This window comes from Pezoporus occidentalis, unplaced genomic scaffold (genome assembly GCF_034315485.1).
Source record: "Pezoporus occidentalis ecotype Australia unplaced genomic scaffold, CSIRO_AGI_Poc_V1 ctg74, whole genome shotgun sequence".
NCBI classification, from domain to species: domain Eukaryota; kingdom Metazoa; phylum Chordata; class Aves; order Psittaciformes; family Psittacidae; genus Pezoporus; species Pezoporus occidentalis.
Genome location: NW_026916093.1, coordinates 2060599 through 2078338, shown reverse-complemented (window position 1 = coordinate 2078338; position 17740 = coordinate 2060599). Strand labels below are relative to the sequence as shown.

General features: G+C 38.6%; 1 protein-coding gene across 1 annotated transcript in view; it reads left to right on the top strand.

The window, feature by feature from the left end:
* Positions 1 to 17740, top strand: part of ROBO1 (roundabout guidance receptor 1) — a 707430-nt gene that overhangs the window by 635909 nt on the left and 53781 nt on the right. Inside the window, exons 9-15 of the mRNA XM_062602019.1 lie at positions 4242 to 4250; positions 6926 to 7050; positions 8936 to 9107; positions 13209 to 13414; positions 14875 to 14956; positions 15127 to 15295; positions 15396 to 15562. Coding sequence (XP_062458003.1) covers positions 4242 to 4250; positions 6926 to 7050; positions 8936 to 9107; positions 13209 to 13414; positions 14875 to 14956; positions 15127 to 15295; positions 15396 to 15562 — 930 coding nt within the window. The remainder of the gene's footprint in view (positions 1 to 4241; positions 4251 to 6925; positions 7051 to 8935; positions 9108 to 13208; positions 13415 to 14874; positions 14957 to 15126; positions 15296 to 15395; positions 15563 to 17740) is intronic.

Below are 17740 nucleotides of genomic sequence, written 5' to 3'. Positions count from 1 at the left end.
GTTTCCTGTGTGTGTAACTCTAGTACCCAAATCTTCTGTACCCACTCATTTCAGACAGAGGTTAGAAATAGTGGGTTTCTCACCCACTTGTTTCATACCAAAATTATAAACAACTGAGTGTCAGCCATTCTGTTGAATTCCAGTGCTCCATGAGAGATAATGTACCTATCTCTATGCTATCTCTGTCTAGCCTCTACCTGGCCAGCCACATCAGAAATGTATGCTCCTGAACTCCGTTTTCAATTATAGCACACAGGCTCATACTTGCAGCCCATCTCGTACCAGTTTGTTTCTACAGGCACATTCAACCTCTGATATTTTTCACTTGAACTGGGACTAAGGCATCACAAAGTTATTTGAAAGCAAGCTAAATTTCATTGTGACTGCCATTTCCTAGATTAGCCATATCACCAGGGATTTATACATAAGCTAAAGAGATTGTATATGAGCTTGATTGTTGTATGTAATTATTGATCTGAAGACTGGATGGTTTCATTTCTCTGGTATAGAATTATACTTTCTTGCTTCCTTTTTAATAGCCTCTGTACATGTCAAGTAGTCCTTGAAGACATGAAAATTCTTATTTAACTAATCAAAACTGAAAGACATTGAACTTAAATCAGAAGTATTCTGTTTGCGTCAGCTAAATAACAAGATATCATCTGAATGCATAGAAGATACTCATAAATAGAGTAATAATTAATGAGTATTTAATAAGCAGAACAAAGTACTGTTGAGTAATTAGGTACCACCTTGGATCTCAGCATCTCAGAAGCACCTTATTAGTACAAATGAATGAAAATGTCTATAATTTTACTTTCACTGAGATAGATAATTACTACCACAGCTTTCAAGAACAGGGCACTTGAAGTTAATAGGTTGTCCATTATCAGAGTAAGAAATAGACACAACTTTGTACTACTTAATTCTAAATATGAGGAAATAGATGAGTTTGAGAGAAACACTAGATCGACACTGGCATTCACCTGTGTGCGAAGAATTCCAAAATGTGTTATTTTGAGATTTAGGTATTACACACAGCATGTTGAGGTCTCATACGTACCTGTGAGGAAAGACTGAGTGAATGGTGCTTGCACAGCTTGTAGAAGAAGTGTTTTTGGAGGTGGGGCATAACAGCAGCCCCAGTAGCTAGGAAGATTGTTGGTAAGATGAGGCCCAGGGTCATCACAGTGGTCTGTGGTGGGAGAACAAGAGGCAACGGATTTATGTTGAAACAAGGGAGATAAGGCTGGATATGAGGAGAAATTTATTCAGTAAGCAGACAGTCGAGCAGTGGAGCAGGTTGCCCAGAGAAGCTGTGCGTTTTCATTCCTTGGAAGATTTCAAGCCCTATGTAACCAGGTCTGACCCCATAGCTGAACCTGTTTGAGCAGAAGGTTGGACTAGAAACCTCCAAGGTTGCTTCCAACCTGATTATCATATGACCCTACATTACTAAATCTGTCAGATACAATAGTTGCTCCATTGACATCTGGCAACTATACTGGTCTGTAGTTTAAGTCCTAAAACTGCAAAATCCTACTCCTGCGAGTGGATTTAATGATGCCAATAGTCCCAGTGAGGCTGATAGGATTTCTGGCAAGAATAACGCTTTAAAAGATCACATCAGTAGTCTGGAAGTCACTTCCCTTTTGGTTTTTGTTCAGTGACTGGACAAGTCTTCCCTGAAAAACCTCACATGTCAAGGAAGTTATTTGGAAGTCAAACGTATTATTCCTTTGGTATTTGTGGTTTTACATGCTAACTTCCTGTCTTTACAAATAGGATATTCCCCGTAGCTGCCATGTGAAAAGCCATGATAAACACAGGGAAAATTAATTTACTTTATAATTGAAAGTGCTGACAAATAAAATGTGCCACAATAGAAAAGAAGTCATTTACTTCTCAGTTTTAGTAACCATGGATATCAGTAGGATGGAAATCAAACAAAGAAAGTGGTCCTTGTTGTAGTTGTTGCTGTTATTGCTGTTATTTTAAACCACGTGATGTCCCTCTGACAGAACTGTTTAAAGTCTTCTATGAAATTTCACCCTTTGCAATTGCTACAGGTTTGATGCCCTGTTTCTACAAGGATTTACTTTCATGTATCAGTATCGCCTCTGTTTTTACAGGTGGGCAAAAAAAATACAATTTCTTGACGGGTTTTTTTGACTTACTACTGTAGGTAAAAGCCATCTGGTAAAAAGAAAGGTGGAAATTCAGCACTTAAAAGTTAATTTAATTTGTAGATATCTAATTGAGCAACCAAGACAGATTTCTATCTGTTAGGCATTTCCAAGTGTGATTTCAGTAAGAAGGCTTAGGAAGCTTTGCGTTGCTACCAAGAAGGCTGAACTTTTCTCTTTTTGGCACTACTTGAGTAAAGGAAAATGAGTGATTCAAAGTTACTTCCTCTGCGCAAGAATTGCATCCCATTAACTCTCTTATCAGGCTGTTTCATGTGGAACACGGGTTGTGTTTTATGGAGAAGCATTTCTAATTCAGGAGGAGGTCAGACTGTGATTGCAAGTTTAATAGAGAGCTTTTCAGTTAAAAACTAATGGTTACTGTATAATCTACTTAGGCACGATCAAGAATAGCTAGGAACTGAGTCTTGGGGATAAGCATATTTGTCTCAGGAATTTCTTGGCCACTCCTCTTGCAAATCATAGACTTGCAGATAATCTGAACAGAATAACGCATGCCGATTTTTCTCTTTGAGAAATACTAAACCCACACACATAAAGAAGGCTAATGTACATCCAGAATACGTCCTTAAGATCGAAACTTAGATCTTTGAAAAATAGCAATTTCAACTTCTTTTCTTTGGGAGTATTTCCTAAGGAATGTCTTTAATAACATTAAACCCAAATTCTCTATGTGATCTGGTTTTAGTGCGTTCAGTTTCAGGTTCTTGGCTTCAACATGATCCAAATTCCAGTCATATATCTGATTCTCTTTCTGCTTCATTTTCATAATACACCTGGAGTCCGCTGTATTTATTTGAACAGTAAACTAGTATTCCTCATGCCTAATGAATGCTGGCAGATGGGATATTATTAATTTACTCCATGTTTTTAATCAGAGGATTGTGTATTGCAGGTGCTTACCTACTCGACATGAAAGTGTGTACACTGCTGAACAATACTTAACCCTCAGTATAAAGTGATAAGACCAAAGTGTCGACAGGCTTATTTGTAACATTTTTTTTTTTAATATACATATATATTACTTTTACTGTCATTATCTTATGCAACCTACTTTTTTATTGACTTTTTCCAGTATCTGTATATATTTTTGAAATGCATGATTCTTACATTTTTACTTGCAGCCTGTTCTTTCAGTTAGTGATATGTAGTTGGAATGCTTTCTAACATGCCTTTCTTTTATAAGCAAAGCCAGCCTGCCAGGATCTGTGCCATTTCAAATCTATGAAGATTTTCAGCTATGGTTGGAAGCTTATTTAATATTAGATAATTTAGCACTGGCAATTTTATACTGAACAATCTAATATTTTGCAATAAGTCTCTGGTTTTGAATACTTTCATGAAAATGAGGTTGGGAATGAGGGAGGAAGGAAAGGGTTAAAAATCTTTTCAGATTAATTTTAGTTGTGGTTTCATTTGCATTTGCAGTTTAATAGTGAGCATTGTGACCTTGATACAGCAATCTTATGCTAAAGAACTGTGTGGGCTAAATACCTCAGCATATTTTAACTTTTTAATAATCCTACTTTGTGATAGCTATTAGACAAGTATTTTCCATTTGTAGATGTTTGTGTGCTTCAGAAAGGGTGTAAATGGCACTGTTCTATTTCAGCAATGTTGTAGATTGATTTTTACTGGAGATTTCAAGTTAATTTTACCACGGAAGGTTCTTGATCCAGTGAAATAATGATAATATGAAAAAACTTTATTCAAGGCTACAGAGGTTACACAACAGTTCATTGGAAAGACTTTGCATAGAATCCATGTTGCCTGACCATTATTTGTCTGTTACCATTTACCTCTACACCTTACTTTCAGAATTTTATAGAGACTTCTGCTTAAAAATCAAATAACAAATATGTGATTCAACATTTTAAACCTATTTTTCATGTATCAGATTATGTGTGTGCTTTCTAAGGTCCTTATCAAGGGTCCTTTTTATTTTATTTTAATTTTGCTTTATTCTTTGCTTTGTTTCATGTCTATTCAATTTTATTTATTCCATGTTTTCTTTTGTTTTGTTTTTGTTTTTAGTTGTGTCTGGTAAGTTGAAATTTTATTGGCCATCTTCTAGTCATCGTATCACTGTGACGGGAACTTCTCCTCCCCTTCCCATCCATCCCCTTCCATGTCCTTCAATCAGTCAGCTCCCATCTTTTATTTGTTATTGACAAGACACATCGCACAGAATAAATTCTGCATGAAGTATGGGTAACTTAATGGCAAAGAAAGGTAATGGGTTGCTAACTTTCTGTTTCTACATGATGTAATGAGTCAAATCCTAATGTCTTCTTTCTTCGTTGACTGTATTAGTTGAACTTCGAAAGTGCTCTGTCAGTTTAATTCTTTTTGTTAAAGGTCTCAAAGATAGAAGCTCTTCTTTCCTTAAGTGTATTATTATTTCAGCATCTTTTACCATATATTCATCACATACCACACGTTTAGGAGCCAAAGTGTGAAAGCAAATAGAAGCTAAAAAAAACACAGTGAAAATGTTTCCAGTACAGTGCACGTTGAATGGAATTTGATAACAGAGTTTCACTTTAACCTGGTTTAATTCTTCTGACATTGAAGCTAATAGGATTTTTATTGTTTATCTTAATGGCGATAGATTTAGAATAATCCACGTATGCATAATACACATGCATATAGAGGTAAATATGCATGCTAAATACATACTTAGAAGAATATCTAGAGAAACATATACCTATCTACATTTTATAAATTCTACCATGGTTACCTGGAAGACAGAATTTACCCTCATTTTTTTGGCTTTCTGTAGTCCTGAATGATCATCTTCAGGTCCTAGAATCACAAGCATTAAGCTATTTCTCCAGTGGGCAGGACCATTTTAATCTTCTTGCAACTGTATTCATTCTTAAGTTCAGTGAAATCTGAAGCCTTATACATCCTATGCACTAGCTCAGGATTTAGAAATCCTCAGTTCATTTTAGTGTGGCATTGTGTCACAGACTAGAGCCAACCATGCCCTGAATTTAACTATATGCTAAATTTATTCTTGTCATTAGAATCCAACAGCATAACAAAGGTGCTTCACCCTCATCTCCATTTTCCCCATCATAACTCACAGCCCTGTGGCAAATTCCTAACAGTGTCACCTTCCATTCTAAATTAAGCATGCTGTCATGTCAGAGTCTTCCCACATCTTCTCCTGAAGTACTGATTGAATGTTTCAGAGCTAAATGTTTTGAAGTCAGATGATTACTGTTGGTCAATCTCACCTTCACTTTGCATAGTTTCTTATCTAAGGAAGTTCTAGGAAAGGTAGTATTTGCATCCAAATGTGAATAATATGTTGTGATTTAAAAACTCCTTCCAAAGCAGGATGGTCGTAGGAAGAATATACGCTACAATTAACTCAGTACAGAACAGGGACACATGGCATGAGGAACAGATAACTGAAAGTGCCCATAGGAGCACTGAAAGCAATTCTTTTTAGGAGGGACTTTGAGTGCTACTTAATTCATTATAGATTACGCCACTGTTACTTGATGTTTATAAAACACATTGAGTGATAGCTTTAAATTACATGATTCACACTCTTTTTAAAAGAAAATTTTGTCAATACAGAAATGTCTGAAAGAAGAATGAAATAAAAAACAAGACACTAAAAACATTATTAAAGTCAGATTAAAAATACACCCTTTATTCTCAACCCAAAGAAGAGAGAGAGCATAATTAGTTTTGGACAGATGATCAGACAGCATCGTAAATGAACAAATAAATGGAATTTCATTTAATTCTCAGTTTTACAGAAGTGAGAGCTAACACCCTATAAAACAAGCTAGGCTGTATCTATGTTAGCCCCATCAAGATACCTAATGCTGTCATCTATGATTTTTTTTTTAATGTGACTGACATGATTTTTTGACATTCCATTTACTACTGGCTGAAGGGGTTGTTGAAGCCTGTATAAATCAAACAGTTTGGACAAAGCTGGCAGTATTTATAATGATAGGCTGAGCAGATGTTTCAAATTTGCCTTCATTTGCATATATATTTTGTTTGAACATGCCCCTGCCTATGTAAATGAGGGAGACATTTAGCTCTGCTGTTCCTTTAAATTCATTCCTCTTAAGTAGCTGGACTGAAGAGTTTAAATGGTTAAAATTTGTTCAATAGTTTTTCTAGGGCTTTTGACTTTAAATTTTTTGAGACCTCAAGAACATCAGAAGTCTCTTATATAAGCACTTGAGGGTTTTTTTCTCTCCTCGGCTTTCCTAAATCGTAGATGATGACACTTGTGCATGTAAGCCTGAATTCATAGTTACTCAACAGTGTTTATTACAGCCCTTGACAAAGCATGGCCTGAGGGCCAGTGTCCCTCAAAGATTTCCCCATTCTGACTTGTAGTTGTATTCCTGTTTTAAAAGCCAAATTTGTAACAAATTTGTTTGCATCGGTGACTGTTGCTCTGCAAGCTGTCTTATTAAGTCAGTGGGGCTTACTTCCTTGTGTAAGTGGTCAGTAATAAAAGTGTATGATGCACAGTTTTAACTGGGAGGTCCAGCAACAGAAAAGATGATCTGAGTGATGCTGTGGCTGTTAGAGAATGATGTGTCTCCGTATTAAACTCATCTGTTTTACATGATTTAAGATCAGTAGGCAAAATGTGCTTTCAAATAGCCTGATAGTACTGTGATTGATTGATTGATTGATTGATTGATTGATTGATTGATTCGGCATTTTCCTTTCAGAGCCTCCACAGTTTGTTGTAAAGCCTCGAGATCAGGTAGCTGCACTGGGGAGAACTGTGACTTTCCAGTGTGAAGCAACTGGAAACCCTCAGCCAGCCATCTTTTGGCGGAGAGAGGGAAGTCAGGTAAAACAGTCTTTCTGTGTCCCTTCTTCCTAGTAGTTTCTTAAAGAGATGATACCATGTGAGAGAAAAATATTGTAATTATTGATTTAAAGATGTGGAAAATAGGTCTAAAGCTTGGAGATGCTGGATGTTTCTTCTCTTCTCCTAAGTCGCATGCATGCTAGCTGTTGAAACAGCTAGAAATATTCCATGTTTCACTACTATGACGATCTTTTTCACCTAACAGGGACAACTTTTGAGAGATGAGGAGATGACTAATGCTAAAGTTTGTTTGAACTCCCAAACACTCCCAAATTTCTAAAAAGTTTGGCTCTGGGTTCATAGTATGGCTGTTGGTTTGCCATGTGTTTGCATTTGTCTGGCAAACTAAGCTGTTGTATTGATCCGCATCACTGCAGGACTCTGATTTGGGGCTAAGGAGATCTGTTTTCCCCCTCAGCTGGCTGACAGGTTGTCCTGGGTTCATACCTGAATAGGTCGCTTTTTCTCCCGGTTTTGTTATTTGAATGGGAGGGAAAATTATTTTCAGCTCCTTTGTAAAGGATCTTGAAAGCCAGTGGGTGAAACACAATATAGCACAGCAAGGGAATCACAGTTTTCTTACGGAGTCATCTTTTGAACGAGGGATGTGACACAAGGTATTCTTTATTGGAAGGAAAGAAGGAATATGGGATTCTGGTTTTCCTGTGAATGAAAGAATGAATGGTGCGATAGCATATGACAGGGTGCTTTGTGTTCCAAAACAATAGGCCAGAGAAACTGAGAACACTTAAAGACTGGCTTCTTTACTCCATTGCAACATTTCTGTCGAAATAGCTAAGTAGAACTTAGAACTAATTAGAGGATAATCTTAAGTGGTGTAAGTATGCCAGTGTATTAAGTTTGTATTTTTGAGTGACCTGGATTTTATTTGTTTTTCCCCAAAGTATGGTCTACTTCCTATTTTTTCTGGCTTAGTTTTGACTGCTGAGTAGTCACCACTTGTGATGATTGCGGGAACTGGAGGAGGAGGAGGAGGTCAATGAATACAGTTTGCTAATACTGAAGTAGGGGATGTTGTGTCCCATTCCCCTGGGTGATTTTTGGAAATGAAAATATAGTTAGGCAAGAAGGAGAGAGGAAAAAAATAGCCTCTGTGACCTTGAAGTATTCCCCTTCATAAACTGTTCAACCAGAGGTAGAAATTTGGGAGCAGTATTTAATGTAAAGGACTTGTGTTATTTTGATTGCAATTCTGATTTTTTACCACTATTGGTAAATACTAGGCGCTTCATACCAAAACTGCCCAAGTAGAAACTGGCATAGGATTTAATTCTGTATTATAAGACTAATAATAGAACACAAACACTGATTAGAGATACCTGAACAACATCTCTATTTATAAAACTGCTTCTTAGGAAGGTAAAAGTTAAAATACAAGTAAGTAAACCAGCATCTGCATTTAAGTGGAATAAATAGAATGCCATGGAATAAGATCTAAAGAATGTTAAAGTAAATTGCTTGGGTTCACCACAGTTGCTTGCACTGTGGTACATATACCATTATGGTGTATGTACACAACAGATCTTTGCTACTGCATATTGAACTTTATGTAAAGCCATAGAGGCTTTACACAAATAGAGGCTCTATCGAACGTAGAGGTGTTAGAGGAATCCTGAAAGACTTAAACAATCATATGTGTGTATCTGCACCCATTTTATCACAAACAATTCTATTATAGCTATTTACATTGTGGTATAGACATGTTTAAAAGATAGGAAGAGCAGAATGTTTTATGTGTAACATGAAAATAATGAATTTGTTTAGATGTGTTAAAGTTAAGATTATTTATGTTTGAATTTCATTAACCCATTTTCCCCCGCTTTTTTTCCTATACATCTTGTAGAATCTGCTTTTCTCATACCAACCCCCTCAGTCATCCAGCCGATTCTCAGTTTCCCAGACAGGAGACCTCACTATCACCAATGTCCAGAGATCTGATGTTGGGTACTACATCTGCCAGACTTTAAATGTTGCAGGAAGTATCATAACAAAAGCCTACTTGGAAGTTACTGATGGTAATTACACCTTTATTTTAGCATCTGTTATATCCCACAGCAGTGGGATGACACGACACTACTTTGAAATCTGCTTTGCATAAATGTGGATAGCATGTGTCTTTAAACATTAAAGTCCTGGTTTGGCTAGCTCTGACACGGGTTTAACATGTTGGATATTGTGTAACACTGTATCTCCGTTTTGCATTTGGTAAGTGTGCTCAGTTTATTTTTGTCAGATCTGTTAATTTATCTGGCTTTTTTATTTTAGTTTCTCCCACTAGATTTAATCTACTTTCAAATTGCCTGTGGCCTGGATCTTTGTCCTTATCATTGTGTGTCCATTTCCTTAGCATCTTCATTTACCTGTTTTCCCCTATTTTTTAATATTGCAGTATACCAAGGAAAAAAACTCAACCTGTGTGGAAGTCAGTAGAATAACATACAAATTAATATTATTGTACATTCCTTTTGAGAGCCAGTTGGGGAAAAAAAAGTAAGGGAGCATGACTGCAAGCAGTAATATATGCTGACATGAGGCCAATTTGCCAGTTATCAGAAATACTTCATATTTTTAATGGCAACCATACACAACAAAAATACTAATCTTAGCATTTAAAGAAAAAGAGAATAAGTGCAGTTTGTGGAGAGACTTATGAAGGGAGAAAAGTGTCTCTAAACTAGGCCTTTATCCTATATAAAATAATAGAAATAATGCAGTACTTGAAACACACAGTGAACCTGGAGAATAAACTTATTTACACCCACTGGATTGAGATTGTTTAGAGGAGTAGGACTGCATGCCCTCTGGTTTCTCACAAGTGGTGAGCCACATTTCTTAATCCACTTTTATCCATTTTTCACTGGGCAGGAGGCCATGGCGAGGTGAGAAGTAAATTTAAAATAGGAAATAAGCAAATTAAGAGAATTTTTGTTAATGTCCTATGCTATCTGAACTCAGAAAAAAAAAATAGTCTAAATATATTTCCTTTACTGTGACTGTATGCTCTGGTTTGATCTGATGGGTAGTTGCTTTGTATAACTGGCAAAGGCTCTGACCACACCACCCAAGTCTTGAAAGGCAGATGCAGGGACTGTGAGAATGAAGACCTTGCACCCACTGTAGGAGAGGATTTGGTTCGAGACCATCTTAAAACTCTGAACGTGCACAAGTCCATGGGTCCTGATGAGATCCATCCACGGGTCCTGAAGGAGCTGGCAAATGTAGTTGCTAACTCACTGTCCATCATATTTGAAATATCATGGCAGTCAGGTGAAGTTCCCGATGACTGGAAAAAGGGAAATATAACCCCATTTTCAAGAAGGGGAAAATGGATGACCCGGGGAATTACAGACCAGTCAGTCTCACCTCTGTGCCTGGCAAAATCTTGGAGCAGATTCTCCTGGAAGGCATGCTAAGGCACATGAAAATCAACAAGGTGCTTGGTGACAGCCAGCATGGCTTCACTAAGGGGAAATCCTGCCTGACCAATTTGGTGGCCTTCTATGATGGGGCTATGGAACTGATGGACAGGGGTAGAGCAGTTGATGTCATCTACCTGGATTTGTGCAAAGCGTTCAACACTGTCCCACACGACATCCTTGTCTCTAAATTGGAGAGACATCAATTTGATGGATGGACCACTCGGTGGATAAAGAACTGGCTGGATGGCTGCACGCAAAGAGTTGTGGTCAATGGCTCAGTGTCCGGCTGGAGACCAGTGACAAATGGTGTCCCTCAGGGATCGGTGTTGGGACCGGTCTTGTTCAACATCTTCGTCGCTGACATGGACAGTGGGATTGAGTGCACCCTCAGCAAGTTTGCAGATGACACCAAGCTGTGTGGTTCGGTTGATATGCTGGAGGGAAGGAATGCCATCCAGAGGGACCTTGACACGCTTGTGATGTGGGCTGATGCCAACCTCATGAAGTTTAACCATGACAAGTGCAAGGTCCTACACCTGGGTCGGAGCAATCTCAGGCACAGCTACAGGTTGGGCAGAGAAGAGATTCAGAGCAGCCCTGTGGAGAAGGACTTGGGGGTATTGATTGATGAAAAACTGAACAACAGCCAGCTTCATTGTGTGCTTGCAGCCCAGAAAGCCAACCGTATCCTGGGCTGCATCAAAAGGAGCGTGACCAGCAGGTCAAAGGAGGTGATCCTGCCCGTCTACTCTGCTCTTGTGAGACCTCACCTGGAGCATTGTGTGCAGTTCTGGTGTCCTCAACATAAAAAGGACATGGAACTGTTGGAACAAGTCCAGAGGAGGCCACGAGGATGATCAGGGGCTGGAGCACCTCCCGTATGAAGACAGGCTGAGAAAGTTGGGGCTGTTCAGCCTGGAGAAGAGAAGGCTGCATGGAGACCTCATAGCAGCCTTCCAGTATCTGAAGGGGGCCTATAGGGATACTGGAGAGGGACTCTTCATTAGAGACTGTAGTGATAGGACAAGGGGTAATGGGTTAAAACTTAAACAGGGGAAGTTTAGGTTGGATATAAGGAGGAAATTCTTTCCTGTTAGGGTGGTGAGGCACTGGAATGGGTTGCCCAGGGAGGCTGTGAATGCTCCATCCCTGGCAGTGTTAAAGACCAGGTTGGACGAGGCCTTGGGTGATATGATTTAGCGTGTCCCTGCCCATGGCAGGGGTGTTGGAACTGGATGATCTTAAGGTCCTTTCCAACCCTAACTATTCTATGATTATATGATAATGTCCTGGGAAAATACTTTTGTTTTTGTACCTCTATAGAAGTGAAGGCAGGATATGCAGAATGATACCCTGGTATTTCTAAAAGTAGTAGAAGTTGCCATCGATTTTAGTGACACGTTAGCCAGGGACTTCAGTGGCATTAGATTTCTTCTGTAAAGCGCAGATCGGTCAGCCTCTTCCCACTGGCAACTGCAGAGCTCTTCACAAACTTGTCAAAGTCAAATACAAACTATAAGTGAGCTTGTTTTGACTGTCTCTGCAGAGAAAGATGCTACAGGCCTTACAGTATATTGCAATGCATTACAACAGGTTGGGACAAGAAGTAAAGGTTGAATTATGCAGTTGGAAGCACAGAGTGTCATTTGAACATGCAAATGAAATTACAGGAGTGGGAGTTTAGCCAAGAAAAGCAGTACTAACACCCTGTCTGTTGTTACAAAAAGTAATTTAGAAATATATGATGTTCATGAACTTCAGATTTATATTTCAGCTACCAAACCAGTTTTTAATTTGCATGGCTATTTTCAGATCATCAGTCCATGTCATGTTGGACAGTACAGGTAGAGGAGGTCACTGAAACACAATAGGATAGCTTTTTCCTCTTTTTTTTTATTATCTTTTTTCCTCTTTTTTTTTTTTTTTTATTATCCATTGGATAATGGAGAAGAAAGCCTTCTTTTATCTGTGAATGCTGAGACTGCTTCATACCTTTCTATTAAATAATCCATCACTAACATTTAATTTTTATTGTGTGAAAGGTGCATTAAAATTGATGCCAACACACTGTAGGATTCTCTTTGTGGCTTTGAAGTCATGTTAACAGATTAAGTCATCAAGACACTGAAAGTCAGAAATTTCCAGAAAATATTTCTTAGTTGAACGTTTTTAATATGGTCCTTTTCATTAGTTTTGTGTTTACAATACTGCTAAGCATCTCCCCATTAGGAAACACCACAAAAATGATTTGATGCTACACAATAAATCTTTTTAGGAAGTCTGTATTCATCACATTATTCCTTTCATGCCTACCTCTTTTTTCTCTGTCTTTGAATGCTGGAAGTATAAATTCCGTTATATAGAGACCTGCTACAATGGTAGAAGATGAACAAGGTGTAATCTGTGCCTTGAAAAGAAACTCGGGAAGTCCTTTCTCATTCCATCATCACTTTATAAAGACCCTGGAATATGTAATACTTCTTTACTTTTTGAAAATGGTGCTGTGTATCATTTTAAAATGCTGTTGTTGTGCATCATTTTAATGTACCCTGGCCTAAATAACGCATGTCTCGAACTTTAATTACTTGTTTAATTATCTTTAGTTTGTTTCAAAGCCTCAAGCAACTGCTGTTGCTTAGATGATTAGGAAATTGTTTCCAGTTGCAGAAATCTATTTCCTGTTGTTTCTTCTGGCAGTGATTGCAGACCGGCCTCCCCCTGTCATTCGACAGGGTCCTGTGAATCAGACTGTAGCTGTAGATGGTACTTTAGTACTGAGCTGCGTGGCCACAGGCACTTTAATGCCCACTATCCTCTGGAAAAAGGATGGGATCCTCATTTCTACCCAGGATTCTCGCATCAAGCAATTGGAGACAGGAGCATTACAGATCCGATATGCCAAGGTAGCTTGAACTGGCAAACAGGTTTTCTTCTTACTAGTTTCACTTTGTTTTTTCACCTCCAGGCACTTTTGATGTAGTAAATCCTACAGTTAGAATTAATGAAATGTTAAATAAATGTATTAAAATATTTGATACTTAAATGCTTTCAAATATTTCATACTTCATGCTTCACACCTTGGCTTATTCTGCCTAGGGCACATTATTTCAGATTGCATAAGGAAGAATGCTTTTAAGAGGTATTAATTGAGGGAATTATATCATACTTAAAACATGAAGGGGAAAGAAAGTAAGCCTTATATTTCAGTAAGAGGAATTCATAAATTATTTGGGCTTTAGTACTAATAGATTAAATAATCTATTATTTCAAATGCTTATATATATAAAACTTTAGTTCAGCATACTGCAGTAATAGAGCCATGTACACAGCTTTCTTAAAACTATTTTTAAAGTTTAAACATATTCACTTGACAGCATAATCATAGGTCAGAATAGTTAACCACCTGTCAAACATCTAGCTTCCTTAGGGAATTATAGCAGGTCTCTGGTCAGTATTGCTGGTTATGCCTCGCATGCTGTAAAATGCTTGATTGTTGTTTTAGCATGCTGGCTATTCTCTGCTATATTTTCTGTGGTTTGAAGTGTAGTGATTTTTGAAAATTAGGATGGATATATCACTCTACTCTGTTCCCCAGAGTTGCACTGTTACCAATTACAAGTTACACTGGCTTAGAGTTTGAAACTCTGGTTATTGAGTGTTTCCGTTCAGCTCATCTGCTGAGGCTGGAACCTTAGGAGGATAGCATTTCTTTTGAGGGGAAGGGAAAGAAACTCCTTCAAAATGTGATTAAGTCACATATGGACGAATAATCCAACATTCAGAACTCAATGAGAATAGCACACGGAGATTCCTTTTTGGGTTTGCTGTAGAGTGTAATTTATGCTGACACAGGGAACCCCATATGTACAAGGCCCTGTGCAATATTTAAGCTTTATTTTAAGGATAACATGCTCTCCAGTGCTGCAGTCCAGACAAACCCCTGGGCATTACTTAGGCATAAGGTTGACAGTTGCATAAGGTCTTGTCATCTGAGTTCCTTCTCAACTTATTTGTTAGGACCTCTGCAGGGTAAGGAATAAATGCTACGAGAATTGGCCTTCCATTTGTTCAATACGGAATAGTTAATGTTAAATTAGAATCTGCAGTTTTACCAATTCTTTAAGGGATGCTCCAAAATGAGTATCCATTTTCATTTTGCAGTGCATGAAGTTGTAACTTCTAATGGAACAAATTTCTGGTTTGAATTTTTTGCAGCCTAATACATTTACCCACATTCGGTGGGGGGGGACGGGGGACTTGGGACGACACGGGACGGGACATGACATGAACAGCTGTAATTACTTTTCTAGCCCACTGAGTGCTTGATTGTTTCAAATATTTATTCTTCTCTTTTCCCACTTAGCTGGGTGACACTGGTCGGTACACCTGCATTGCTTCAACCCCAAGTGGCGAAGCTACATGGAGCGCATACATAGAGGTCCAAGGTAAATCAATTAGGGTTTCCTCTGCATGGAGAAAATACATAAAGGCAAATCATAAATTGAAATGAGGAAGTTACCTGACTCGTGTCATAAATTGCCTGTGCAGATGTGAACAGCAGTTAGCTTAGCAGCTGCTTCCTGCCTACACTCAGCATTTCTCTCTCCTTTGTTAGAGTTTGGAGTCCCAGTGCAGCCACCGAGACCCACTGACCCAAACTTGATTCCTAGCGCTCCATCAAAACCTGAGGTTACAGATGTCAGCAGGAATACAGTAACATTGTCATGGCAACCCAATTTGAATTCAGGTGCAACACCAACCTCTTACATAATTGAGGCCTTCAGGTACATGAGTCTCATGTGATCTTGCTGTGCTTAAACTCATATATAAGATGTTGTAAAAAAAGCACGTGCTAACCTGCTGTTGTGTGTGTTTTATCCTTAGCCATGCATCTGGTAGCAGCTGGCAAACTGTAGCTGAAAATGTGAAAACAGAGAGTTTTGCAGTTAAAGGGCTAAAACCTAATGCAATTTATCTATTCCTTGTGAGGGCAGCTAATGCATACGGACTAAGTGACCCAAGCCAAATATCTGATCCAGTGAAAACTCAAGGTAAGCTTTTGATGCTGAACATTTTAGGTGGCCACAGTGACTGTCACAATTTGACCAAGAAATACCAGATGCAGGAATTCTCGTAGCTTTCAACTGTCTGGCTATAATATATACTAGCTGGTAAAATACACTGTTTAAACTTGTATTTCTCTATAACATAGACTCTGAAAGCTGCTTAGATAGCATATTTGCATTGCCCAAGGGAATTCTGGTATCTCATAGCAAAGATAGTTACAATCTTGTAGAATAGCTCTTGTTAGCAGCAAAAATAATCTCTGCCTTTTTAAGTTATCACACAAATCATCAAATTCTGCTGAAAAATTATTATATCCAGTGAATCAGGCTTAAGACTGACAGAGGGAGAAACACCATTTAATCTGAGTTGATTTTTGCTGCATTAGGAAAGAGAGAAGTTTAAAATTGGAAGGAGTTGTGCATTGTAAGCCAGTAAAGAAGAGGTTTTGGCAATGTATTAAAAGTATTTCAATAGTACAACTGTTGAAAATAAAACAGTGGAGAAGAGAGTGCTTACAGATAGCCAAGTGGAAGACAAAAGCTGGGTAGGAATGGCTGAAGTAGTCATCTACTGACTCCATCTATGACTGAAGTCCAGCCATGGACTGAATCCAGCTATGTGAAATGTAAAATAACTTTGTGTTCACTGTAGCAAATAAATGACACTTACGATGGTGTATAGGGAATCATGCATTGCAACTTCACAGCCTGTGTTTTTCCAGGAGAAATACTTAGATTCTTAAGAAGGGAATAACTGGACATCCTTCTTTTCAAACTAAAAGTGCTGTAGATAATCTTTTTTTTTCTCCTGCTTTTTCTACTTACTGCAGAAATTGACCCATTGGCTTATTAAGAGTGCCTGTGTTGTATGTTTGTTTCTTTGTTTGCATAAGTAAGTACGTGTTTGTTTTTGAAAGGAAGTTCCTTAAAGGAAACAAGGCATTTTCCTTTGGTGACTTTCATTTTTCCTAAAGTTGGTCTGAAAACAAGTCTTTCTCACCTCCCCTGGGGAGTGAACAGTTACACACTGCTGTCCTTCAGTATGCATTTCTCTTGATGGGTGACAATTTCAGGGGATATATAAAGACAGCAGAGTCATGAAGGAAGAAGTTCTTTACTGTGAGGGTGGTGAGGCACTGGCACGGGTTGCCCAAAGAAGTGGTAAATGCTCCATCTCTGGCGGTGTTCAAGACCAGGTTGGACAGAGCCTTGGGCAACATGGTCTAGTGGTAGGCATTGCACAGGTTCCTAAGTCTGTTACCAAGGAGAGATATAGTAACCCTTTAAGGGTTTGTAGTGACAGGACAAAGAGGGAATGACTTTAAGCTGATAGAGGGGAGATAGATTAGATATGATGAAGAAATTCTTCCCTGTGAGGGTGCTGAGGCGCTGGCACAGGTTTTCCAGAGAAGCTGTGGCTACCCCATTCCTGGCAGTGTTCAAGGCCAGGTTGGACAGGGCTTGGAGCTACCTGGTCTAGTGGAAACTGTTTCTTCCCGTGGCAGGGGAGCTTTTAAGGCCCCTTCCAACGCGAACCATTCTGTGATTCTATGATTCCATGATTTCTGTATTCCTGGGAATAGGGCAACACGTGTTACTATGTCGGCAGGCTGCAGTGTTCTGCACAAGTCCATTTTTCATGCAGTGTAATTTCATTCCTGGATATCAGATAGAGTATTAGGTCTGAATGTCCCTGATGAACTGATCAATGTCCAGACTGATAAACAAGGTGAGGAATGAGGCAACATTCTGTTCACTCAGCAAAACTGAAAGTTTTATAACAGCATGGAAAAGCTTTGCTGTCCTCTGGGCATCTAGTACTGCTAAAGACATGAGAACCGCACAAAGCCTGAGTGAAAATAATAACCAATAGATAAAATTTTCATCAGGTAAGAAACAGAATCAAGTGTCAGGTTCTTTAGAGTGTCAGTTCCAGTCTTCTTCCAATACCATTTCAGTTTTGCGTAAGTTGTGGTCTAGCTAAGTTCAAAACTTCCCCAGTTTATTTTTGTCTAGAAGGCAGTATAGCCTTTTCCTAAATGCATGTCCAGACCAGGAACCTAACCTACATTCATCTTTTCACTTTGCATATTAGTGACATTAAAACCAACATGCTTAGGTGTTCTCACTGACAGTCACTGTCTTGGAAGCCTGACTCCAAAA